The 27599-nt window shown below is 45.5% G+C and overlaps 1 protein-coding gene across 1 annotated transcript in view; it reads left to right on the top strand.

Moving 5' to 3' along the window:
- The window catches only part of LOC138246302 (transmembrane channel-like protein 7), a 322663-nt gene extending 301790 nt beyond the window's left edge, over window positions 1-20873 (top strand). Inside the window, exons 15-16 of the mRNA XM_069200782.1 lie at window positions 3996-4074; window positions 20118-20873. Coding sequence (XP_069056883.1) covers window positions 3996-4074; window positions 20118-20213 — 175 coding nt within the window. The 3' untranslated portion in view covers window positions 20214-20873. The remainder of the gene's footprint in view (window positions 1-3995; window positions 4075-20117) is intronic.
- Window positions 20874-27599: the final 6726 nt, after the last annotated feature.

Genomic DNA, 27599 nt, shown 5'->3' with positions numbered 1-27599 from the left:
TATAAGGGCTATCCAATAAGATCTATTTGTTCATACTTATTAAATGCCTCAGTGATGGGACTTTAGTTACAGGGACAGTAACAAAAAATTAATATAATGTTATCAGTAGATCTACAATGTCACTTCCGAATGTATGTCCTGTGTTACACTTATACTATAAGAGAAGGACTTGATGCATTGATTACTCTTGATTATACAATGATGGTTGGCTATTACTATTAACATGTGTTTTCCAAATTTATAACTGCATATTATTTTTTGAAAGTATAATTATAGAAGTTTATGTTGCGAGTGTGGGGCAGTGATGAGAGGGAGAGAAATTTTATTTCTCTGTACAGATTTATGTTATGTTTCAAGTGGTTACACACAGAGTAGAGAGCTTTTCTCCCCACGTACCTCGATTGGGGTTTCCTTTCCTGATTAACATTTTTTAAATAAGATTAAAAAAAAATAATAATAAGGAAACAAAAACATTTTTAGATGCATATTACCCCTAGCTCCACTTTAGCGTCACGTATTTGAGTTACAGGTTTCCGATGTAGCACATGTATGGTTTGCAGTGATAACGATTGTGCCTTTGATATGTGAATATTACTGTCCTGCCTACATTAGTTGAATAGAATGGTGCTACTAACGGTGAGGTTGTATGTTACATGTGTTATGATGATCTAGTTTTTGATATGAGTAACAGCTGACAGGCAGTACAATAGAATGTGGGATTAGGTGTGCGCAAAGAGGAGGTGAAATAATGTATTTAATTTAGTTACCCCATGAACGAGTCAGATATGTCCCTTCATAAGGTTTTGTGCATCTGCTGAGCGGTTCTGGATTGATGCACTACCACTTGCTTCATTGGTCAAGAGAGGCACCCTTGACAAAGTTGTCAAACTGAGCACCGACTGAAATACTGTTTGACTGGCCTATGAACATGTCTGGTGCTGAGAAGTTATTATCTGATAAGACATTTTGACAGCAGTTTGCATTGCCTTCAGCATTAGGTGCTGCAGGCCCTTCCTGGCTAGACAACACTACCTGGACATGATCTCCAACAGGGAGATTGGGTGTGGGTCACCTGTAAAGTAGGAGGGACTGACCTCCTGGATCCACAGCTCTTACACCAAGAAGGTAGCGGAACATGGACATCCGCAGCAGCAGAAACGAGTAGAACAACTGGTGGACCCACCATCACGGTAGAGTCTCCGCTCAACAAGGGCTGCTCGTGCTGCACGCCTCCAAGAGACCGAGGGTGTAAGCGGGCCCTGTTTGGTTCTAGTACAAAGTAATCAAGTTATCCTTTGATGCCACACTGAGGGGGTACCACCGACTGTGGCACAGCTGATTGCCATTCCATGGTACTGTAACTGCAGACTGTTGGCTCCGGGAATAGGAGCCCTCTACAACTGCAACATTTGAGGATCTCTTCGTCTCCTCCAAAGAGTATAACTGCAAGGACTATGGGCACCGTCAACCTCACCAACTATCAACTTCAACTTCACAACCTTCATCTCCTGCAGTTCTGGCTGAAAGACCTCAGTAAACCTTCAGTTCTAGAGTACCTGGCCTCCATTCTACAATACCTTTTGCCTCAAGTACTGGTGACCTCTGGGGCAAAATATAAGGTATAGGAAATTGATCATTTTGAAATTCTCTTTTGAAATTCAATAAGGCAACGATGTCCGACACCCATTCAAGGCCCACCAAGAAATAGCCATGGGCACTAGATTTTATTTTGCTGTTGTGCTACTTCTCATGTTGTCTGCTGATTTCCCACGGATCACCCTTACTTCGAATAGGAGAATTAAATGACAATGAGACTTTGAACATTAAAACTCTGAACATCTTTCCCAAAATATCAGTAGAAGTAAGCACCACAGAGATGAGCAAAGATGCTTTGAGGGACAAAGAAGAATGTTAGAAGAATGTTAAATTGAAAGTGAAGTATGATGCAAAGCTAAATATATTATGTAATTTGATGTTTGCGCACACCTGCTCCAACAGTGCTTAGTAAAAAAAAAATACAGAGAAGTACCGTACATCACCTTTACCAACTATAGCTGTGAAAGACATAGAACAGCATCAACATTCCATTTCCTGTCAAATAAAAGTTGTCATTGATAATAATGCATAATATCAAGTACAGGTGCAGTGATCATAATAGGAGGAATGGGTTGTTGTTAGGTTAAGACTAGATTAGTAAGTAGTGGCCCAACTTTGCTTCCCAGATTCCAGGTAGAGGAAACAAATATTGGTCCCTAAATATACACCCACACACACCAGATAACAACTAAGGTTAATGTCTCATGTGCAACATTGCTTACACAAAAAAACACATATAGTGATATATCAGGTATCCTCTGAAGTTTGAACAAGAGGTACAAAAGATGACAAAAGACAGCCATAGTAATGATTCCCAAGATAGCAACAGCATGCATACCAGACACAATATCTAGACCTAAACACTGATGGGTGGGAGACAGTTCCAGGAGGATTGGGAAAACCATTTCATCATTGATTATCAGAGGAGGGAATGTGGAAACTGGCTAAGGAATCCATTTTATTTTCCCCCCAGGCCTGACCTCATCCTGTGATACTCAATGATGTACAGGCCTGAAAAACATATGCAGAAGGTTGGATGACCTTTAGTACATTAACCCTGACAGGCAGCTTGTAATTCAAGGCTTGCTTACAAGAGACAGCTCATGCGACATGCATTGCTTCATTCGCCCAGAAAAAGACAGACATCTCGATGTCCACATAGGTCTGATGAGAGGTTATGAGGAAGCTTGATTGGTGACACCTTGGAAAGTCCAAACGTCTAAGAAATGTGAAGGTCACGCTTGTGGTCATCTTGTATCACGCTGCCACCATGAAATGTTATTCTACTGTGATTGGATAGATACCTAATATATGTGTAATACCATGCATCTCCTGATCAACATCACGCCATGTACTTGATGAAGAAATTATCTTTCAGTTGTTCTGATTGGATGATATATTTTCACCCTTTTGTGGTTTTCATGCATAAAAGATTGTATTGTAGTTCCGCAATTCAGACTGCTTGGCCTTGGCCTTTCAAGCCACAGTCTCCATGCACGTATTATGAAATATTTCTGCTTGTACCTTAAGGTCTCTGGGTCTCTGAGTTTGTTCCTGGTTTGTTCCTGAGGGCAGATAGAAAAGGACACTTCGACAGGATGTACCGCCAGCTTGTTGGCGGTACTACGGCCACATTTACACTCACCGCTGGTGTCATAATGACCCCCTCACTCTTAGTTTTAAGAGGAAACATTAGATCAGCTACAGAGGAAAAGACCTCCGCAGTTTCGCAGTGACATAAAGTGGACACTGACTGATAATGACCCCCTATATATCTAGTGGATTACAGCCCTTTCAAAGTCAACATATGTTGTTTATTGTTTTTCATATGTGGCTTGATTTGAATGTTATATATATATGACATACTGTGAAAATGGATGGACTCTTTGCACTGTAAATGATTGCTGTTTTCATTATCCCAGTTTAACATTTTGCAGTAGAATCCCCTTGCTGAGGAAATGTGTGGTGTCACATGCGTTGACTTTGTCTTCTATGAATTTCTATGGTGATGTGTATCAATGGAGGGTACATTCTTTAATGTTTGTTCCCTCATTAAAAGCTTAGAACTAAAAAGAAATAGAAAGAAATAATAATAGGAGTGGACCTTGTAAAATAGGGTCAATGGAAAGATATGGAATGTGAGGAAAGTGTATATAGGAATAGTGGAACCTTTAATTAATGGTAGCCTAGAAACAGTATTTGCATTGCCAACCTATAAACAGTGTTGGTGTGTCCTTGCATATGGTCGTCTGCCTCTTGGTTTATTGTGTCTTGTTTTTTTTGGCGATTGTTTGTGTTCTGTTAGATAAACTTCTCCATCTAATCAGTGTAAAAAGTGTAAATTGTGTTTATTTCCTGTAGTAATTTTTGACTTTCAAATGTCTCCTAAATCTGTCAAGCATCCTGATGTTATACCTCATCACCCTGGGAAACTCGTATGGCACTTTAGTAAGGGAACTAAAAGCACACCTCCAGCTGGTGAGTATGAGAGTTATGTTCCCAGCTTCTGCCTCCCTTTCTGTCTCCCTCCTAGATTTATCTGTTTCGTAACAGAATTGCAGTGCATAGGATGCTTACATTGAAACAAGCAATAGCAATAGGTTTGGCTTATATATGGAAATGTCTCTTCGGTCAATGATGGATTTAGTTACTAAATAAGTCGTCATATACGCACTCTATCAATCGTCCCTCACTGATATATTAATTTATCTACTCTCTCACTCATTCTTGCAATCATCCACTTACACAACCACAATGAAATGCACACACAAACTCAAAAACATATGCATTACAGGAATATGTTTGCTATAACAGATACAATAAACCTAGCAGCTGATGGCGGTATTGCAATAGTATTGTACATAGTGCATCATTGTCATAAAGTACCAGCATGACCACCAGGTCAAGTTAGGCCTCTTAGTGGCCACCCGACCTGGATCCTACACCCACACCCACAGATCACACCAGAAACCTCAGCGTCATCACTGACAACAAACTCTCGATGAAGAAACAAGTCAACACAGTGATTGTATTCTGCTGCCACGTCCTCAGAATGCTTTGCAAACTCTTCAAATGGCTCACACACTAGACACACAGTAATCCAGGCCCTCATTACCAACAGACTCAACTACGGAACACACTTTATATCGGTATCTCTATCCAACTCACATTAAGACTCCAGGCCATCTGGAACACTGCCACTAGACTCATCCTAGGCATCCTCAGTAGCACACTCATCATGCCCTACCACACAGAACTGCACTGGCTACCCATCCAGAAATACTGCAAATTTAGGCTTCTCAACCATGCCAACAAAACCCTCCACAACACCAGACCAGCCTACCTAAATGACTGACTCCAACTCTACCAACCCTCAAAATATCTATGCTCCACTTCTCTCTCCCTCGCACAAATCCCCTGCATCCACAGGAGCAGGAAAGGAGGTTGTGCTTTCTTCTTCATCACAGCCAAAAGCAAGAGCTAACTCCCTGTACATGTCAGCACCGCCACTCCACTCCTCAACTTCCTCAAGAAGTTGAAGACCTGAATATTCAAATAGGAGCACCTCCAGTCCTACTCTCCTGCTCTGTTGCCTGGATACCCTCACGGGTGATAAGCTGCACCACACAAATCTACATAACATAATATAACATTATATGACATAACATGACATAACCAATAAATTGGCCATTTTGGAAGCGGAACTGTAACAACACTATGAATAATATTGCATGATGGTCACCTGATCTATAGGCAGCGTCTGTGCAGAGCTGTAGTTTGCTCTAAACATGGAATTCAAAAGATGAGAAGGAAATTAACTAAATTAGATCTGTAAAATAATATTTAACACTATAAAACTGTCCCACCTGCCCTAACACTGAAGCACACTTATTTTTTGGTGTGTGTGTGCGCAAGTAATCACACAAATGCAGTCTCTCACTGAGCAAGACTGCCACTGGCTTTAAGTGGACTTACCCATTGCCCCATACTGTATGCTGTCTTTGACAGATGCAGAATGGCATTCAAACAGACCCGTGGCAAAAGAAAGCCAAAACAAATGCCTGTATATAAATAAAACACATTATATATAGTTGTAACCCTTAATGGATGACTTCTTAAGAAAATAAATTTAATAAAGAATAAGTTCATGACTCCTTGTAAACCGAAGTTCAAGATAAGAATTTAAATTCTAAAAGATGACTTCTTCTGAAAAAGAGTGCAATATATGAGGTTGCAATCATTAGAAAATTCTGGAAAATTATTCAAGAGCATATTGTATATCTGTTAATACATGTGTTGTGATAAATAGGTCTCTGACTCCCATTCAGTCTTTTGTCGAATTTTCAGAAAGAACAGATTGCAAAGTTTTCGAATTCTGATAAAAAACAGTTCCATAAGCTGTAAGAAGTTACAGGGATCTCCCCACTTCAGAATCTGTACCATTGTATAAAGGTGCAGTGAAATGGGCAAAGAACTGCAGTGGGACCAGGAAGCTACAGGGAGACCATGGGTTCTAGAAGGTGACATGCTGAAGGAAGTTCAGGAGTTGTAGAATAGGAAGGCAGTCAGCCTTGGAGAGCAGGTCAACTGATGAATAGAGAAATTTGAGTAACACCAGAAGCTAAAGATAGTCTTAAGCCCCAGGAGCTAGGGAGAGTCGTCCAGGCAGGAGAGGAAGAGAGTGTCAAGGGCTGTTACCATAGCCCAAGAGCTGACAGGAGGACAGTAATTATAGGATGGTACATACATGAGCACTGGCTCAAAGCATTGTAATGCCTTCAGGAGCTGAATAGATTGGTGATTCTCCAATTAGCATACAGAGAGAAGCTTGATTTCATTAAAGGCAATGAGACTTTCCCAGATCTAAGGGTCTTAAGAAGTGGACAGATATCAATAGGTGTTGGAAATGGCCCTTTTGCAGGGTTATCCCCAAACTTTTTGCCTGTTTTTGTCTGATTTGTTTTTTTCTGGTTTACTGCAGATCAGTGCTAAAGTGCAAGTGTAAATTATATTGGTGACTGGTTTATCCATGATTGACAAATTTGATTTTCTGGTAAGTCCCTAGGGCCTGTAAATCAAATGCTACTAGTGGGCCTCCAGCACTGGTTGTGCTATCCACATGAGTAGCCTTGGGAAGTGAACATGTCTCAGACCTGCCACTGCAGTGTCTGTGTGTGAAGTTTTAAACTGCCAATTTGATGTGGCAAGTGTATCCACTTGCCAGGCCCAAACCTTACCTTTTTATACATGTAAGGCACCCATAAGGTAAGAGCTAGGTAGCCCCATGGGCAGGGTGCAGTGTATGTTAAAGGTGGGACATGTACTGATGTGTTTTACATGTCCTAACAGTGAATTACTGCCAAATTCATTCTTTACTGTTGCAAGGCCTCTCTACCTCATAGGTTAACATGGGAGCTGCCTTTAAATAACACTTAAGTGCAGTTTCCCTTTGGGAGCAGATGGAGATTTGGAGTTTGGGGTCTCTGAACTCACAATTTGAAAACACATCTTTTTGTAAAGTTGGTTTTTAAATTATCTGAAAATGCCACTTTTAGAAAGTGGGTATTTTATTGCTTAAACCATCTGTCCCTCTGCCTGCTTGTGTATTCCAAATCTGGGTCAGACTGACAGTTGTCTGTTAGTGAATCTCCACTAGACAGTGACATAAAAAGGAGCTGGGGTGTAGCCTGCATATCCTGATGGGCCACCCGGGCTTGAGTGGAGGGAGGAGAGGTCAATTACACCTGAAAGGGCTGTGCCTGCCCTCCCACAATGCAGTCTCTGAACCCCTGGTGTGTGTCTGGGGCCAGGCCTGGGCAAGGCAAGCTCTTGTCCACAATAGAGACTGTTTTTTGAAGTTTACCCACTTCGAAGGCAGAAAGGGGTATAAGTAGTGGACCCAAAACCCCAGACATTTACAAAACTTCTGGATCAGGAGGAACCTCTGCCAAGGAGAAGAGCTGAAGAGCTGGAGGAAGAGTACTGTCACTTTGCTGTTTGTGTTTGCTGGGTTGGCCTACAGTTACTACTTCTGACAATAAAGAGGGCAAAGACTGGACTTTGCTGTGTATCCTGCTTGTGAGGTTTCTCCAAAGGCTTAGAGTACAGCTTGCCCCCTGTTGGAAGTCTCAGGGATGTCAAAGACTTCAGCTTCATCTGCCTACAGCACTGGGAATTGTGTGTTTTGTGCTGCAATTGAAGAAAAACCACCATGACGCAGTCAATGACGCCGTCAATGATGCCGCTGACTGCACCGTGACCTGACGATGCCACACGGAGCCGTGCCCCACATCACACCGCAACCCTGGTCTCACCACTACCTGATGCCGTCACCAAGCCACTGCTTGCACTGTGACATGCGGGCTGACCTGTGGGCTCCGCACTCCACAAAGCCTTGCTCACACCACAGCCTTGGCATCCCTGACGCCGCTGCTCCACACTGACACAGTCCCACTGCCTGCATCGTGGCTTGAGGACATCGCTCATGAGGTACACAGACCACTGTCCCATCCTGCAGTGCAGTCCTGGTCCACCAATGCCAGTGCAATCGACTCCGGTGTCATCAACAGACGCCCCTGTCTGCACCGCGACTCATGACCGCCACTCCAACATCTTGGACCTACTGACAACATTGCTTCAGCAATGACGATGCCGCTGCCTGCACCATGACCTGAAGACACCACACATCGCCCCGCCCCGCTTCACACCGCAGCCCTGGGCTCCCCAACGCCGCAGGATGCCGTCACCGAGCCACTGCCTGCACCGTGACCTGTGGGCACCGCACGTTGCATCGTCATGCTGTACAACGTAGCCCGACGCCATCCACGTCAGCGCTCCTGACTTCATCATCAGCCCGAAGTTCGATCTGCAACGTGTGTGACTTCAAGGGCCCGACGACCCCTGCACTGACTTCTGGAACCAATGCCTGGGACGCCACCGACGCCACACTCCAGATCTCCTCGCGAGGATCATGATGCCCTGCATTTCCAAGGTACTATTTGTGGGTCTTCCCAACACCGTAGCTGGCCCGCAACGCTGCGGCTGGCCTGAACTGTTGAATTTGTTGTTAACAACGATGTGATAGCTCCAGACTGAGCTATCGCCTTCAAGGACCAAGATTTTTAAGTTAATTTTTACAAAATTCATATCTTTATTATTGTATGTTGGATTTTTCTCGTTTTGTTTTTGTTTTACACAGATAAATGTTGGCTATGTTTCTAAAACTGGTGTGGTGTCCTTTTGCAGTCTTTTCACTGTGTTACTGTGTGTTATGTGCAAATGCTTTACACATTGCTTCTGAGATAAGCCTGACTGCTCGTGCCAAGCTACCAAGGGGGTGAGCATGGTTTATCTGAGATTGGTATCTCCCTTATCCTGACTAAAGTGAGGGTCCCTACTTGGACAGGGTGCAAAGTGACTGTCAACTAGAGACCCCATTTGTAACATTGTTGGCAGCAGTGGGATTAGGATTTGCATTTGCACTTGACCTACAGTGATTGGTGGATCACAGACCACTATGTACCACATACAGGTTTGTGGTTTTGGATTTTTCCTTTGATCTATTTTTGGTCTTGAGTTCAAGTTGAACTTCCTCCTACATCATGTCTCAGTCAAAAGCATCATCAGTTACATCCCTGGATTTTGTTTTTGAAGAGGATAGGTTGGAAACCTACTACTTGAAGGAACTGAAGTCAGTTTGCAAAAGCCTCAAAGTCCAAGTTAGAGGCTTCACCAAGAAGGAGGAGCTCCAAAAGGCACTGAGGGCCTTGCTTGCAGCCAGAACTGCCAGTGGGCATTCTGAGGATCCAAGTGGGGAGAACGTGGAGCCAAATCCAGGGGAAGATGTGCTGAGGGTGCAGGAGCTGCCAGGGGAGGAGGTACCCTCTGGTTCATGCAGCAGTTGTGTTTCCAAGGGTCTGACCCCAGAAGAGCTGGAGGACCAGAGGGAAACTAGGAGACATCAGATAGAATTGTAAAGGTTAAAAATGGAGGACCGAAGGGAATATGGAGCCATGGAGGAAAAGAAGATGCTTTTAGGCCATGAGCTCAGAGTAAAGGAGCTGGATCAGAGGAGTAGATCCAGCAGCGATGGTAGCAGCAATAACTCAGTGCACTCAGATAGGAAAGTTCACATTCCCAAGAATATAGGAATGGAGTACAAGAAGGGAGATGATATCCAGAGTTGGTTTCAGGGACATGAGGCATCTATCCACTTGAATGAGGTCCCTGAGAAGAATTAGGGAGCAGGATTATGAAACCACTTTACACAGGAGGGGAGGGACAATTTGTTAGTTTTGGGTAAGTGGTAAAACCTCACCTATTCTGACATGAAGGAGGCCCTTCTCACCAGGTATGGTCTCACTCCTGACAAGCACAGGGATCAGTTTAGATGGAGTAAGAAAACTGATTCACAGACCTTGTTAGAATGTGTGGATTCTTTTTGCAGGGCACTGGATGGTTGGGTGAAGGGCAGTAATGTCACAGATTTTCAGGGACTGTACAACTTAATTGCATGGGAGCACTTGTCTAGTCTGTGTTTTCCAGAGCTGCGCCCGCACTTGATTGATAGTAAGCTGACTGACCCCAGGAAGCTTGCTATGGAGGCGGAATGCTAGGGAGTACCAGGATCCACAAGAAGATGTGGGAGGCTCACCCAAGGATGGACAGGGTCTCCAACAGAAGAAGGAGGGGGAGGTCAAGGGAGACACAGACAGGTCTCCGGATATGGGGGGAGAAAAAGGGTCCCTTCTGACAGGAAGGAGGGAGGTTCTGGTGGGCGGTGGCCCAGGGCACCCCATTTTCAACTGCTTTGAATGTTCCTAGTTAGGACACAAGCAAAGGGACTCTGTCTGTCCTAAGAAAACCCCCACTAGTGGCCCCTCTACAGGGGTGGCCAATGTGGTGTTAGGGAGAGGTAGTCCCCAGGGGCAGGTCATAGATCATTTCATGATACCCCTTAGTTGGGAGGTGAACTCAGAGGGTGAGATGGTGATCCCTGAGGGTGGGAGTCATCACTTCCACCAGGTGACAGTGAATGGGGTCCTAGTCACTGCTCTGAGGGACAGTGTGGCTAACCATACCATGATGGTGGAAAAGCTTGTCTCCCCAGAGCAGTGCACCTGCCAGGTGTATTGGGTGACACCAGCCCATGGGCAGTACTTCTTCAGCCCTATGTCTATGGTTTCCGTAGAGTGGAGTTGGGAGGTGACTCAGAGGAGGGTCATATTCAGTCCCCAGATGCCCATAGACTGCCTTCTGGGGTCCAATCCTTCCTCTCCGGCAGAACTCAACTAGTGAAACTCAACTCCTTCCTCGCAGACCCCACACCCACCACCTGCGGAGTGTCCCAGGGATCCTTCCACAGCCCCACGTTGTTTAACGTCTACATGGCCCTGCTAGCCACCCTTGTGAGAAGCTACGGAATCAACATCATCTCCTATGCCGACGACACCCAACTCATCCTCTCCCTCTCCAACGAACCCCAACAAAGCCAGACATAACTTCCACGAAGGCATGGAAGCAGTCACCAACTGGATGAGATACAGCTGCCTTCAACTATACACAAACAAGACAGAAGTGCTCATCATTGGCCCTCAACCCAACGCGTGGAACGACTCCTGGTGACCACCCACCCTCGGAAACCCGCCCACTCCCACCAGCCAAGCCCGCAACCTCGGAATCATCCTGGGCTCCAACCTCAGCATGAACCAGCAAATCAACTCAGTCACCTCCTCTTGCTTCAAGCACCCTCCGCCTCCTACACAAGTCCTTCAAGTGGATCCCCCTTGAACATAGAAAGATCGTCACACACGTCCTGATCATTAGCAGACTGGACTACGGCAACACACTCTACGCCAGAATCAACAAGAGACTTACCCGCAAGCTACAAAACATACAGAACGCCACCGCCAGACTGGTCCTTGACCTACCTCGACACTGTCATATCTCGCAACACCTCCGTACACTGCACTGGCGTCCCATAGAAAAAAGAATAATCTTCACGATCCTCACCCATTGTCAGGGAGACCAGATCCTCGGGGTCTGCCCACGTTCCCAACATGTCCACCACTAGACAGCTCCAAGACTCTGATAGATAAATCACAGAGACTAAAAGAGTCCAAGCGGGGGAAAAGGGGATTAGGATGGGAACAGCTGGGAAGGAGACCTGTAGGAAACAAAAGGTTAAAACACACAATATCAAGATTATATCGCATTGACCTTTACTAGACTATGATTCTAAGCATTGTCCTACTGTAACCATGGATAACTTAAGAAAAGACTAATAGCTAGGCCTCAAGACGTCTGGTTACCTAGGAAGGAATCAAGAATGATTAATACAACTTCTCAATGAACGTTTTCATGAAATGTTACACATTCACTAGGAATATAAGAACCTTCTAGAATTATGTTTTCAAAATCAAACATGGTGTTTTTCAATGAGGACAAGAAAATAATCTGAACGTTTTCTGGAACACAATAGGAGTTGTATTAAGGACTTGTTATGCGCATATAATGTAACATCTAGAATTTGAACACATAGTTTTAAATGCAGAAACATGAATCGCGCACACTGCTGATTTCAACAAGAATATGCAAATGCCATGAAATGATCGCGCACACTGCAAGCGATCTGAAACATCAAGTTTTAACTGCGGGAATGAATCACGCATCTTGCCGATTCGAATGCCACCATGTAAATCCTGGTTACCTTGTCGCAAGTCTAATAATTCACAATCTGCCGACAATGTCACAGTTCTACGATCAAATACTCGTTCAAACTCACAAACAACATTTTTCCAATTGTAAAGCAGGCGACTGTCTTTACGCACAAGAGGAATTGCCCAGGTAGCTGCGTCCACAGTCAGGTATGATAACAAGAAAGCCACTTTGGATTGGGCATCAAGGAAAGTGTGTGGTCGGCAGGTAAAATGTAATTCCATTTGAACCAGGAAAGATTGCACTTTCAAGGGATCGCCTGAGAAATGTTCTGGAGGAGCTAGGGGAATGGCCGAAGGAACATTGAGGGAAGTGTTCGTAGGAGGATTACCTCCAGAAGCCTGAGAAGAAGGACCAGGCCAAGACGCACCTAAGGGATTTTGTTCCTTCTTCTCTACCTTTTCCTGTAACTGACTCACTCTCTCAGCTAGGCTGGCTGCTATATCTTTTGATGACACTACCTTTGCTTGGAGCTGTGTGATAGCCTTGACTAGCTCGTCCAATGTGGCCATGCTGAGAACACATACAAATCAGGAGGATAATTAATTTGTGGGCTCACTATTCTGTCAGGGAGACCAGGTCCTCGGGGTATGCGCATGTTCCCAACATGTCCACCAGTAGACAGCTCCAAGACTCTGATAGATAAATCACAGAGACTGAGAGTGTCCAAGCGGGGGAAAAGGGGATTAGGATGGGAACTGCTGGGAAGGAAGCCTGTAGGAAAGAAAAAGGTTAAAACACACAAAATCAAGATTATATCGCATTGACCTTTACTAGACTATGATTCCAAGCATTGTCATACTGTAACCATGGATAACTTAAGAAAAGATTACTAACTAGGCCTCAAGACGCCTGGTTACCTGGGAAGGAATCAAGAATGATTAATACAACTTCTCAATGAACGTTTTCATGAAATGTTACACATTCACTAGGAATATAAGAACCTTCTAGAATTATGTTTTCAAAATCAAACATGGTCTTTTTCAATGAGGACAAGAAAATAATCTGAATGTTTTCTGGAACACAATAGGAGTTGTATTAAGGACTTGTTATGCGCATATAATGTAACATCTAGAATTTGAACACTTAGTTTTAAATGCAGAAACATGAATCGCGCACACTGCTGATTTCAACAAGAATATGCAAATGCCATGAAATGATCGCGCACACTGCAAGCGATCTGAAACATCAAGTTTTAATTGCGGGAATGAATCACGCGTCTTGCCGATTCGAATGCCACCATGTAAATCCTGGTTACCTTGTCGCAAGTCTAATAATTCACAATCTGCCGACAATGTCACAGTTCTACGATCAAATACTCGTTCAAACTCACAAACAACATTTTTCCAATTGTAAAGCAGGGGACTGTCTTTACGCACAAGAGGAATTGCCCAGGTAGCTGCGTCCACAGTCAGGTATGATAACAAGAAAGCCACTTTGGATTGGGCATCAAGGAAAGTGTGTGGTCGGCAGGTAAAATGTAATTCCATTTGAACCAGGAAAGATTGCACTTTCAAGGGATCGCCTGAGAAATGTTCTGGAGGAGCTAGGGGAATGGCCGAAGGAACATTGAGGGAAATGTTCGTAGGAGGATTACCTCCAGAAGCCTGAGAAGAAGGACCAGGCCAAGACGCACCTAAGGGATTTTGTTCCTTCTTCTCTACCTTTTCCTGTAACTGACTCACTCTCTCAGCTAGGCTGGCTGCTATATCTTTTGATGACACTACCTTTGCTTGGAGCTGTGTGATAGCCTTGACTAGCTCGTCCAATGTGGCCATGCTGAGAACACATACAAATCAGGAGGATAATTAATTTGTGGGCTCACTATTCTGTCAGGGAGACCAGGTCCTCGGGGTATGCGCATGTTCCCAACATGTCCACCAGTAGACAGGTCCAAGACTCTGATAGATAAATCACAGAGACTGAGAGTGTCCAAGCGGGGGAAAAGGGGATTAGGATGGGAACAGCTGGGAAGGAAGCCTGTAGGAAAGAAAAAGGTTAAAACACACAAAATCAAGATTATATCGCATTGACCTTTACTAGACTATGATTCTAAGCATTGTCATACTGTAACCATGGATAACTTAAGAAAAGATTACTAACTAGGCCTCAAGACTCCTGGTTACCTGGGAAGGAATCAAGAATGATTAATACAACTTCTCAATGAACCTTTTCATGAAATGTTACACATTGACTAGGAATATAAGAACCTTCTAGAATTATGTTTTCAAAATCAAACATGGTCTTTTTGCATGAGGACAAGAAAATAATCTGAACGTTTTCTGGGACACAATAGGAGTTGTATTAAGGACTTATGCGGATATAATGTAACATCTAGAATTTTAAATGCAGAAACATGAATCGCGCACACTGCTGATTTCAACAAGAATATGCAAATGCCATGAAATGATCACGCACACTGCAAGCGATCTGAAACATCAAGTTTTAATTGCGTCAATGAATTGCGCGTCTTGCCGATTCGAAAGCCACCATGTAAATGGCAAGAAATGGTCGCGCACAATAATTAATAAGAATTAAATGTACGGAATGAATCACGCGTCTTGCCGATTCGAGTGTCACCATGTAAATGCCAAGAAATGGTCGCGCACAATAATGATCAAGAATTAAATGTACAGAATGAATTGCTCGTCTTGCCGATTCGAGTGTCACCATGTAAATGCCAAGAAATGCTTGCGCACAATGCGTATCAAGAGTTAAATGCAAGGAAACGAATCGCGCATCTTGCCGATTCAAAATACCACCTTGTAAATGCCAAGAAATGGTAGGGCACAATGAGTATGAAGAGTTAAATGCAAGGAAACGAATTGCGCGTCTTGCCGATTCGAAATGCCACCATGTAAATGCCAATAAAGGGTAGCTCACAGTGAGTATCAAGAGTTAAACACAAGGAATGAATCGTGCGTCTTGCCGATTCGAATGCCACCATGTAACTGCCAAGAAATGGTAGCGCACAATGAGTATCAAGAGTTGAACACGAGGAATGAATTGCCCGTCTTGCCGATTCGAATGCCACCATGTAACTGCCAAGAAATGGTAGTATATGAGTATCAAGAGTTAAGCATGAGGAATGAATTGCGCGTCTTGCCGATTCGAATGCCACCATGTAACTGCCAAGAAATTGTAGCGCACAATGAGTATCAAGAGTTAAACACGAGGAATGAATCGCGCGTCTTGCCGATTCGAATGCCACCATGTAACTGCCAAGAAATGGTAGCGCACAATGAGTATCAAGAGTTAAACACGAGGAATGAATTGCACGTCTTGCCGATTCAAATTTCTAAATATAAATGCCAGAAACCAAGAGCACATTCCCACACACAAGGAAAAATCTCCCAATATGAAAATTAGGCCCAAGAACTCGAATGCCTTTGAGAACGGGATCGGGGGCCCAGCCCGACCTCCTTCTTACCGCCCTGATCTAGGATCACCAATACAATGAAGGGCAAGTCCTGGAAGATCAAAGTAGGCCTCCGGAACAGGCGCTGAGGAAATTGCTGCTGCTCTGCACCGGGACCTCTGAATAGTGAGCACGTGGAGCTGGGCTGGCTCCCTTATATAGAGTCTAGGCCAGCCCACAAACCACACCCAGTCATGCTGCAGAGAAAGCTTCTAGAATGCCCTGGAAAGGGACCACACCCTGACACACTCTGAAAGCCTGCAGCAATACATTGCAAATGAACAGTATTTACAAGCACCTTGAATATAAGCCTTCAGGATTAAACTCTGCAATGCAAAAGGTTAAACAACAGCATAATGCATGAATTACGTTATTTCATAAGTGTTGGGTTTTTGCATTCCAGTCGCCCATAGAGTGCACACTGCCCTGATGTTGACACCCATGCACACAAAGCCTTCCACAACACCAGGCCAGCCTACCTGAACCAGTGACTCAACCCACACGTACCCCACAGGGCCCTACGCTCAGCCCAGCTCTCTCTTGCAGGAGTACCCCGCATCAGGAAAACCAGAACAGGAGGATGCTCCTTTTCCTACCTCACAGCCATCGCCAGGAACACCCTTCCTCTCCACATCAGACAAACCACCTCCCTCCTCAGCTTCACGAAGGAACTGAAGACATGGCTTTTCAATAACCACCTCACCGGTATACGATACTCTCCCCCCCGTCCCCAGCGCCTTGAGACCCTATCAGGTGAGTAGTTGCACTTTACAAGCACTGGTTGATTGATTGATTGATTGATTGGGGAATGAGGTGCCCAAGGTGCCAGGGGAACTGAGAAGGGTGGCCCCCACAGTTCAGTTGTCTGAGGGTACCACCATAAGGCAGAAGGTATAGGGCCCCAGCACAAGGGACAGGTTGAGGGAGAGCCCACCCCTGTGCTCGGCTCATCCTGAGGGTGCAGACCCTCAGTTGAGTAACCAGTCTCAGGATACCACCCCTGGACTGGTGGGAGGTGAAGTGGAATAAGGCTGCAAGTCATCTGGGTTTACTGGCCCCACTTTTCAAAACCACAGAGGCTAGAGATCCTTAACTCTGCTCTGACAGCTGTCAGTGGCCTCTTTTGGTTATTATTCTTGTGGTCAGAGTTTTTCCTGGGAGAGGAACTGAAGTCAGACCCCAAGGGTTGAAGGGGACACATCACACTGTTGGCCATGGCCTACCTGGATGCATCTGTGGGTAAGGTAAGGTTAGGTGCTGCACAGATGGAGTCCTCAGATGAAGAGAAGGGTTACTCCAGGGTTAGTTCAGTGGGCCCTAAAAGTGTTGACTGAGGAATCCACCTGGGTTCAGAGAGGCGGAGAACTGACAATAGCCCTTGCAGTAGTGGGCCATTGTCCAGTTTCTATCGCCCTAAGCAGGGAAGTCCAGCAAGGTATTGATTGGCCTACCCTGGCTTTAGGCTGGGAGGGGTGATGTTGGAAATGGCCCTTTTCGCAGGGTTATCCCCAAACCTTTCACCGCCTTCCTCCTATTTTTTCTGATTTGTTTTTGCTGGTTTATTGTCTCTGCACACTTTACCACTGCAGATCAGTGCAAAAGTGCAAGTGCTCCCTAAGTAAATTGTATTGGTGATTGGTTTATCCATGGTTGGCATATTTGATTTACTGGCAAGTACCTCGTAAAGCACACCAGAGGTACCACGGGCCTGTAAATCAAATGCTACATGTGGGCCTGCAGCACTGGTTGTGCCACACACATGAGTAGTCCTGTGAACATGTCTCAGACCTGCCACTGCAGTCTCTGTGTGTGCATTTCTAAACTGCTAATTAGACCTGGCAAGTGTACCCACTCGCCAGGCCCAAACCTTCCCTTTTTATACATGTAAGGCACCTTTCAGGTAGGCCCTAGGTAGGCCCCTGGGCAGGGTGCAGTGTATGTTAAAGGTGGGATATGCACTGATGTGTTTTACATGTCCTAATAGTGAATTACTGCCAAATTTGTTTTTCAGTGTTGCAAGGCCTAGCTCTCCCACAGGTTGACATGGGGCTGCCTTTAAATAACACTTAAGTGTGGTTTCCCGCTGGGAGCAGATAAAGATGTGGAGTTTGGAGTCTCTGAACTCACAATTTAAAAACACAAATTTGTTTTTAAATTCTCTGTTTGAAAATGCCACTTTTAGAAAGTGGGCATTTTCTTGCTTAAACCATTCTGTGCCTCTGTTTGCTTGTGTATTCCACGTCTGGGTCAGACTGACAATTGGGCTGTGTGTGAATCTCCACTAGACAGTGACACAAAGGGAGCTGGGGTGTAGTCTGCATATCCTGATGGGCCATCTGGGCTAGAGTGGAGGGAGGAGTGATTATTTACACCTGAAAGGGCTGTGCCTGCCCTCACACAATGCAGTCTCAATCCCCTGGTGTGTGTCTGGGGCCAAGCCTGGGCAAGGCAAGATCTTGTCAAAAACAGAGACTTTCCTTTGAAGTTTGCCCACTTCAAAGGTAGTAAGTGGTATAAGTAGTGGACCCACAACCCCAGACTTTTAGAACACTTCTGGATCAAGAGGAACCTCTGCCAAAGAGAAGAGCTGAAGGAGGAGTACTGTCCTTTTGCTGTGTGTGCTTTGCTGGGTTGGCCTGTAGTTGCTGCTTCTGACTTACAGAGGGCAAAGACTGGACTTTGCTGTGTATGCTGCTTGTGAGGTTGCTCCAAGGGCATGGAGTAGAGATTACCTCCTGTTGGAAGTCTTAGGGATATCAAAGACTTCAGCTACATCTGCCTACAGCACTGGGAACTGTCTGTTTTGTTTTGCAACAGAAGAAAAACCACCACAATGCCGCCAACGATGCAGCTGACTGCACTGTGACCTGACGCCGCCACATGGAGCCGAGCCCCACATCGCCCCGAACCCCTGGTTTCACCGATGCCGTCACCGAGCCGCTGCTTGCACTGTGACCTGTGGGCCCGCACTCCCCATTGCCTTGCTCACACCGCAGCCTTGGCAGCCCTGACTATGCTACTCCAAGCTGACACAGATGCCGCTGCCGGCACTGTGGCCTGAGGACACCGCTCGTGAGGTACACAGAGCACCGTCCCATCCCGCACCACAGCCCCAGTCAACCGATGCCAGCGCCATCAACTCCAGTGTCGTCAACAGAGGCCCCTGTCTGCACCGCGACCCATGGGCATCGCACGAAGCCCACCCTGTGCCATACCACCATCTTGGACCTACCGATGACAGCGCTTAAGCAACGACGCCACCACTGCCTGCACTTTGACCTGGAGACACCGCACACCGCACCACCCCGCTTCACACAGCAGCCCTGGTCTCACCGGTGCCACAGGATGCCATCACCGAGCCGCTGCCTGCACCCTGACCTGTGGGCACCATATATCTCATCTTCCCGCTTTGTGCCGCAGCCCCGATGCCATCTATGCCAGTGATCCTGACTTCGTCATCAGACCGGAGTTTGATCTGCAACACATGTGACTTCAAGGGCCCGATGACCCCGCACGACCTCCGGAACCAACGCCAGCGATCCTGTACTTCGGATCTCCTCATGAGTATCACGACGCCCTGCATTTCCAAGGTACTGTTTGCGGTTCTTCCCCACACCGTAGCTGGCCCGCGATGCTGCAGCCGGCCTCAACTGTTGGATTTGTTGTTCATGACGCCATGATAGCCTCAGACGGACCTAATGACTTCAAGGAACTGTATTTTTAAGTTAATTCTTACAAATTTCATATCTTTATTGTTGTGTGTTGGACTTTTCTTGTTTTGGTCTTGTTTTACACAGATAAATAATGGCTATTTATCTAAAACTGGTGTGGTGTCCTTTTGTAGTGTTTTCACTGCATTACTGTGTGTTATGTACAAATGCTTTACACATTGCTTCTGAGATAAGCTTGACTGGTCGTGCCAAGCTACCAAGGGGGTGAGCAGGGGTAGTCTGAGCTGGGTATCTCCCTTATCCTAACTAGAGTGAGGGTCCCTACTTGGACAGGGTGCAAACTGACTGCCAACTAGAGACCACATTTTTAACAATGGATGTCATAACAATAAAATTAGATTGGTTGAAGTTAGTCTTTTGGAGTAAGTGGCAGGGTAGGTCCATCATGTTGAGATTTAGGGATGCTATGGTATTTCAAACCTTTTCAATGAAATAGGTTGCCATGGTGTTTAATAGCTCCTGTGTGTGAGGATTAGTGAGGCTGTCGGTTTGTGTGGAGCCTTTTTTACTTCTTTGAAGTAGATTACAGGACACCACTACATGGGTGATGCTGTTTGTACGAAACCTTGTATAAATTGTTGCTATCTGAATTTAGGCACTTGAGAGACACTAGACTCTTTCCTTTACTAATTTGGATGATTTCCCTCTTTTTCCAGGAGGAGAAGGGAAAACACCTTCTAGCTAAGATTATTAGGGAACTCAGAAGTGCCAATGAAGGAAAAGTGGCAGAGGGAAGAGCTAACAAGCAGTGATGCAAAGGACACTGTGGACCGAAGGATGGACACCAAAGCTCATCATTGACTTCCGGTCTGTGGTTTAAAATGATAAAGGAGGACTCTTGTATTCACGACATGCTGCAGAGCTGCATATGGTTTACATTTATTTTTGAGCAAGAAGGTTTTTATTTGATTTTGAAAACAAATGCAAAATACACATCATATGCCAAGCTGGTGGCTCAGTGGACTAATTCATCCACTACTGGGATCTGTATTTGACCTCATGGTCATAGGGTCTCATCCTTTTAAGGTCGAGGAAGTGAGTACCATTAAGTTGGGTAAAAAAACATCTGTTATTGCAGTGCCAAGAGAACCGAAACTTGGGTGAACATGCATTTTACAAATACATGGTATGTTATAATGTAATTACTCCAGTGGCATAATAAAATTAGTCACAATTACAATTTTTGAAAATAATTAGTAAAGTCAAATTGTGCTGTCCTATGAGACTATCTTTGGTTCATCGGCAATCCATTGTTAAATTAATGGTTGATCTTATTTTTACTGTTTGGTCATTAAAATGTTGTGTGTTTTCATAAATCAGTGAGTTTTTCTGAACATTCAGTCTTTGTTAAATAGTACTGAAGGCGAAATAAAATTTAAATAAATATATATTTATATAAGGAATTACAAAACCGTTGAATGTGTTGCCTGCTTTGTGTTAATGCTACTACATTGTGATGTACTCAGGGCAAGCACCAGAGGTCGAAGAAGGGCTTACAGGGCAATCTGGACGTGCCAAGTGGGCTAGAAAGAGAAGTGTGTGTGGGCAAGTTTTGTTGTTATGTAATTGTAATTGTATTTATATAGTGCTTATTACCCCTGGCGAGGCGTTGAAACGCTTTTCAGCGGACAGCACGCTACTCTGGAACCCAAGATGAATTAGTGGTGGATTAGTATAGGGAAATATGAGTACAGTATTAGTATTATTATGAGTTAAGGATATAGGAGTTTGTTAGTTGGATGTGTGGGCCAGTGGTGTGGTAGGATGATTTTGTAGCTGTGTCAGAGGTAGCAGCCATTGTTTGTCAGAATATCAGATGCAGAAATATCATCTGACAAATGTTGTGTACTATATATGTAGTTTACAAAAATATTGTCTCATTGGGTGTACATTTTTTAGCGTTATTTGCGATAGAGCAATATTTTTGCAGACCTTTTATGGCATGCTATCTTTGTCAGGTGATACTCTAACAACTGTATTCTGGTACCCGCCCTTAGCAAGAAGAACTGTGCAGGTGATTGATGGTAAGTTGCACTGGGCCCAAAAACAGGTATGAATGGGTGTTTTAAATAGTATGAACGGAACTGCATCATTCCAGTGGGGCGCCACTTGGATCAGTAAATAAAAAAATAAAAAAATTCAGCCCAAAAGTGCAATTAAAAAATCTGATAGGGCCCCGGAGTCCCCAGGAGTGGACGGGGGCAACGGAGGAGCGAATGGCGGGAGCAAGTGGAGGCTGGCAGGGCGAAGCATTGCAGGATGGAGAGAGAAACATGGGGGCGGAGCAGGGGAAGAAGCACGGTTAGAGAGTGGAGGAAAGTAGGGAGGGAAGAACACGGATCTCGAGGCCATGGGGGATGTACACGAGAGAACAAGAAGAAAGTGATAGGAACCCAAGGAGTGAGGAAGAAAGACATGAGAGGGAGAATAACAGAGAGCACGAGGGAGGGCAGGAGGGGAAGGCAATGATCCAGGGAGGAGCAAACACAAGATGGACAAGATGAGGCAAGGACAGTCATCCGAACAAAAATCAAGTAAATGAGCGAAGCAAAAATGCCCACCTGTGGCAATCAGTGGATGGACTGTAAGTTTTTGGCAAATCCACAATAGGGGTTTTGAAAGCCGACTTTTAGGGTCGGCTTAAAAAGTGACGCTTTGAAATACTACGCAATGGATCAGGTTTATCCTGATGTATGAAGAGGGGCCAGAAAATGTATTCTGCGGCAGAGAGGTGAAATGTACATAAATACTGTTTGTCCTTGCAATGTCCCTTGGGAGCTCCTTTTGAATTGAGGTTGGGAAGTCTATTTTTAGTTGATAATACTCTGTTTATGTCATATTGTCGTGCAGCACAATGTATAATCTACAGGCAGGGTGTATTTATCAACTTTATCGCTTTGCAACCTGCTTAAAAGCACACGGTCGTTTGGTCCAGGTACCATCGGTCCTTCCATTTGTATCCCAGTGTCTATTGACAACTTTCCTGGTCTGGTGACTGACAGGGCTCAAAGTGTTTACAAAAAAGAATTCGCCGTGCAGATTTGTAAGCATCAAGGTGTTAGCAGACGTTCTTGTGGGACAAAATGTTGGATCAACATCCGTGTTGGATATCCTTCTTCAGGGTGACCCATAGAAGTTACCTTTTCTCAAATGCCAAATTATCCGGAGGCTGTGTGGGTTTTGGCTAGAAAACGTCAGTAGTATGTTATGTTGCAGAAAAGCATTGTCAGACCAAGGAATGCGATTGAATGTGAACTATAAAACCATATTAAACTGAATATCATTAGAATCTAGCTTAGACATTGCGAGAGTGAGAAGGTGTCACCTGACCCTATACTGAAAAACATCAGTATATGTTGTCCAGAGCACGAGATTAAAACGGATATATTGGTGCTCAGTAGCATCCATGTAGAAGAATAGCTAGGCCCGAAGCAAAACCTATTCCCGTTACCAGTGGCGTAGCGTGGGTTGTTAGCACCCGGGGCAAGGCAAGTAATTTGCGCCCCCTAACCCGTGGATTTTAGCACTCGAGTCTCTTCCAAGATGTTGCGCCCGGTGCGGCCGGCCCCCCCTGCATCCCCCACGCTACGCCACTGCCCGTTACTGCTCTTTTGATTTAATAGGAAATCGTTGTGGAATCTGAAATACTCTTTTGTTACTGCTATTTCATACCGGGAGATGGTGAATTAAGTGAGAGTATGTTTGCTTTTTCCACCTGACCTCGGTGGCCGAGTGAACATGCTCACTTTTGCAAACAGAGCAACAGTGCCTTGACTCTTGCCACCAGAAGAGGAAATTAAATATGGCAAGCCTGCCCTCTGTCAGAGGAAAATAACACGGCGCTCAGCCTCAAAGGTCTGCGAGTGACAGTTGCAGTATAAAGTCAGTGTGAGTAAGGTGTGAAAATTAACACAGAACAGTGTAATGTGTGTTTTTTTTTGGCTGAAAGAGATGATCATAACGGTAAATCCTTTAAAATGCCGTCGATAACAAATGATAATACAAACCCACATATTTTGGGACTTTTCTAAAACTCAGTGGTTACTGTCTATGCAGATGTAGGCCTGAAGGCACCCAAAAGGCACTATAGGAACTATCCCTTCAGAATCTCTGGTACATACAGATCTTCCCGCCTATGACAGATGAGACACCATCGATCAGGGCACTTACAAGACCCTCATTTTCCTGCCCTCACACCAAGACCAGTTGAATTTGGCCTTCTGGCAGGGAGGCATCACGGGAGTGCGTCTTCCTCATAAGCCAGTGTTCTCATTAGAGGAACAGATCATTTTGTTTTGCTGGCACCAAACACCTTCCTGCCCTCAGCACCTGACAGAAAATTCTGCAGAGCGTAAGAAAGTGGCATTAGGCAGGTGTGAAATCCAGAGCTTAGTTTTTGTCCTCAATCTTCCCAGGGAAGCCTGCAGTGTTCAAATAAAAAAGATAATTAGTGGAGCACACATACATGAGTCCTAACTGTCCAAAGTAATGAATTCAATAGTCATTATGTCAGTAATAATATATGAGGATAGAATAGAAGACAAAGGGGGTCATTCCTACCCTGGCGGTCCGAGACCGCCAGGGTAGGGCACCGCGGATGCACCGCCAACAGGCTGGCGGTGCATCCAGGGCCACTCTGACCGCGGCGGTAAAGCCGCGGTCAGAAAAGGGAAACCGGCGGTTTCCCGCCGGTTTTCCCCTGGCCTGCAGAATCCCCCATGGCGGCGCTGCAGGCAGCGCCGCCATGGGGATTCTGACCCCCTTCCCGCCAGCCTGGTTCTGGCGGTTTTGACCGCCAGAACCAGGCTGGCGGGAACGGGTGTCGTTGTGCCCCTGGGGGCCCCTGCAGTGCCCATGCCAATGGCATGGGCACTGCAGGGGCCCCCTAACAGGGCCCCACATTGATTTCCAGTGTCTGCATAGCAGACACTGGAAATCGCGACGGGTGCAACTGCACCCGTCGCACAAAAGCAACTCCGCCGGCTCCATTCGGAGCCGGCTTCATCGTTGCTGTGGGTTTCCCGCTGGGCGGGCAGGCGGCCTTTTGGCGGTCGCCCGCCCGCCCAGCGGGAAAGCCAGAATGACCGCCGCAGTCTTTTGACCGCGGTACGGTCTTCTGGCGGTTCCCGCCCGCCAAACTAGGAATCACCCCCAAAATGTAGTCAGAAACAATAGTTACTACAATTATATACAGGTGTGTGGCAAGTTACTATATATATCTCTATTTATTCAACACAAATATTTCCATTGCAAAATACAATTCTTAATAATCATAATTCAAATACAGTAAAAAGATATTAAGTATTGATATATAATCCAGCCTAGTTTTAAACAATTCAAGAATAGTCCATCTCCAGATATTCTCGCAAATGTTGATAGGATACATCCGACACATGTTTCGTCCTGTTATAGGACTTTTTCAAGGCTCCTTGCAATTGAAGGGATCCATTTTAGTCCAAAAAGACCACTTATACTTGTTATTTGATATGAAGGTAAGTTACACTTTTAAGAAATATTTATCAATGGAGAGATGCAATCTTGTACACTAAGGTGAAACGCTCCTGAGAGTCAAAGACACACTTTTTTTAAATATTGAAGACACCTTGGAATATTCTAATATGATGTTTGTTGCATGACTTAAATTACAAATATTTTCAGGGCTCATCTCATGCACGGGCTCTTAGAGTCAGAGCTGACCTTTGGCTTGGCTCTCGCTCAGCATTCCATACTAATTTTTTGGCTTGCCGACCTCTGGTGCTAATGACTATTAGCACACACGAGAGTGCCTTGAAAAGGCAGGCACCAAGGCACAGAGTTGTTTTGTTAGACATGTGGGGGGGAGATTTTTGCGTTGGGTTAGCTAACCAGCAAAAAATATTTGTTTCCTAATTTGCTTTCCAGTGCAAATTTTGTTTTGCACTGGAAAGAACCCTAAAAGTAATGCAAAGCAGCGCGAAGCACTGCTTTGTGTTACTTAGTGCCAAGGGACGTTACATGGTGGTACATGGGCGTTCCGGTGCAACCACCCATATCTTTTGAGGCAAAACCCTATCTACAAACGATAGTAGACAGGGTTTTTTTTCCAAAAGTTAATGCTTTTTAAAAGCAGACGTTAAAAGGTGAAATGCTTGCATGCGTGCTACACTGTGCTGCGCAAATAGAACGTGGGAAAAGTGTGTTTAAGTATAGTATTTTGTACTCAAATGGTTCCCTTCCAGTACAAAACCTATGCTAGACTCATGCACACGCCCTTCTATTATGGCGCAAAGGAGTGTGCGTGGTGCACAGCAGATAAAATGGGAAACAACCTTTTCTCTTTGCGGCCGGAGCAGCCCGTATCGTATCCACGCAAGCGTTACCATGCTTCCCTGAACCACGCATGTTCCTAAACCACAATAATGCGTAGTTAAGGCAACATGCATATGCGTGGTTCAGGATCACAGTAGGAACAGACAGGAGAGGAACGCGGTGGCTGGGTAAATGGGGCTGGGGGGCGATTTTTAAGGAAAGGGTGGGGTAGGTTTTAGAGTTCAGGGCGGGGAGGCCGGGGTGGCTTTTAGGACAGGGTGGGGTAGATTTTAGGGTGCAGGGTGGGGTTGGGGTCGTGTTTAGGACAGGGTGAGGTAGGTTTTTGGGTTGAGGGTGGGGTGGGGAGTTGGGGTAGTTTTTAGGACAGGGTGGGGTAGGTTTTAGGGTGAGGCTGGGGGTCAGGGTAGTTTTTAGGACAGGGTGGGGTTGTTTTTAGGACAGGATAGATGTAAGGGTTTAGGGTGGGGATCGGGGTAGTTTTAGGACAGGGTGGGGTAGGTTTTAGGGTTCAGGGCGGGGGGTCGAGGTAGTTTTTAGGACAGTGTGGGGTAGTTTTTAGGACAGGGTAGGTTTTAGGGTTTAGGGCAGGGGAAGGGGTCGGGATAGTTTTTAAGACAGGGCAGTGTAGGTTTTAGAGTTTAGGGCAGGGAGTCAGGGTAGTTTTTAGGACAGGGTATGTTTTAGGGTTTAGGGTGGGGGCATGGAGTTGGGGTCGTTTTTAGGACCGGGTAGTGTAGGTTTTATGGTTTAGGGCAGGGAGTCGGGATAGTTTTTAGGACAGGGTGGGGTCGTTTTTATTGCAGGGTAGGTTTTAGGGTTCAGGGCGGGGGGTCGGGGTAACCTTTAAGACAGTGCGGGTAGGTTTTAGGATTTAGGGCAAGGGTCAGGGTAGTTTTTAGGACAGTGTGGGGTAGATTTTAGGACATGGTAGGATTTAGGGTTTAGGGCGGGGGTCAGGATAGTTACTAGGACAGGGTGGGGTAGTTTTTAGGGCAGGGAAGGTTTTAGGGTTTCGGGCAAGAGGTCAGGTTAGTTTTTAGGACAGGGTAGGTTTTAAGATGTAGGGCGTTGGCAAGGTGTTGGGGTCGTTTTTAGGACAGGGCAGGGTAGGTTTTAGGGTTCAGGACAGGGTCAGGGTAGTTTTTAGGACAGGGCGGGGTAATTTTTAGGACAGGGTAGGTTTTAGGGTTCAGAGCGGGGATGGGTGGTCGAGATAGCTTTTAGGACAGGGCAGGGTAGGTTTTAGGGTTCAGCGTGGGGCAGGTTTTGGAATAGTTTTTAGGACATGGTGGGATAGTTTTTAAGGCAAGGTGGAGTAGGTTTTAGGGTTTAGGGTGGGGGCAGGGGTCAGGGTAGGTTTTAGGTTTCAGGCAGGGGTGGGGGGGTCGGGATAGTTTTTAGGACACTGTGGGGTCGTTTTTAGGGAAGGGTAGGTTTTAAGGTGTAGGGCCGGGGTCGGGGCAGTTTTTAGGACAGGGTAGGTTTTAGGGTTCATGGTGGGGCAGGGTCAGGGTAGTTTTTAGAACAGGGTGGGGAAGTTTTTAGGATAGGGTAGGTTTTAAGGTTTAGGGCAGGGTTGGGGGTTGGGTTTTTTTTATGACAGGCTAGGTTTTAGGGTTTGGGGGGTCAGGGTAGTTTCTAGGACAGGGCAGGATAGGTTTTAGGACAGGGCAGAGTAGCTTTTGGGATTTAGGATGAAGGCAGGGGGTCAGAGTAGTTTTTAGGACAGGGCAGGGTAGGTTTTAGGGTTAAGGGCGGGGGGTGGGGGTCGGGGTATTTTTTAAGACAGGGTGGGGTAGTTTTTAGGACATGGTGTGATTTAGGGTTTA

Source organism: Pleurodeles waltl, chromosome 7, assembly GCF_031143425.1.
Source record: "Pleurodeles waltl isolate 20211129_DDA chromosome 7, aPleWal1.hap1.20221129, whole genome shotgun sequence".
NCBI classification, from domain to species: domain Eukaryota; kingdom Metazoa; phylum Chordata; class Amphibia; order Caudata; family Salamandridae; genus Pleurodeles; species Pleurodeles waltl.
The sequence above is the reverse complement of the archived record's forward strand: the minus strand, read 5'-3'. Positions and strand labels throughout refer to the sequence as shown.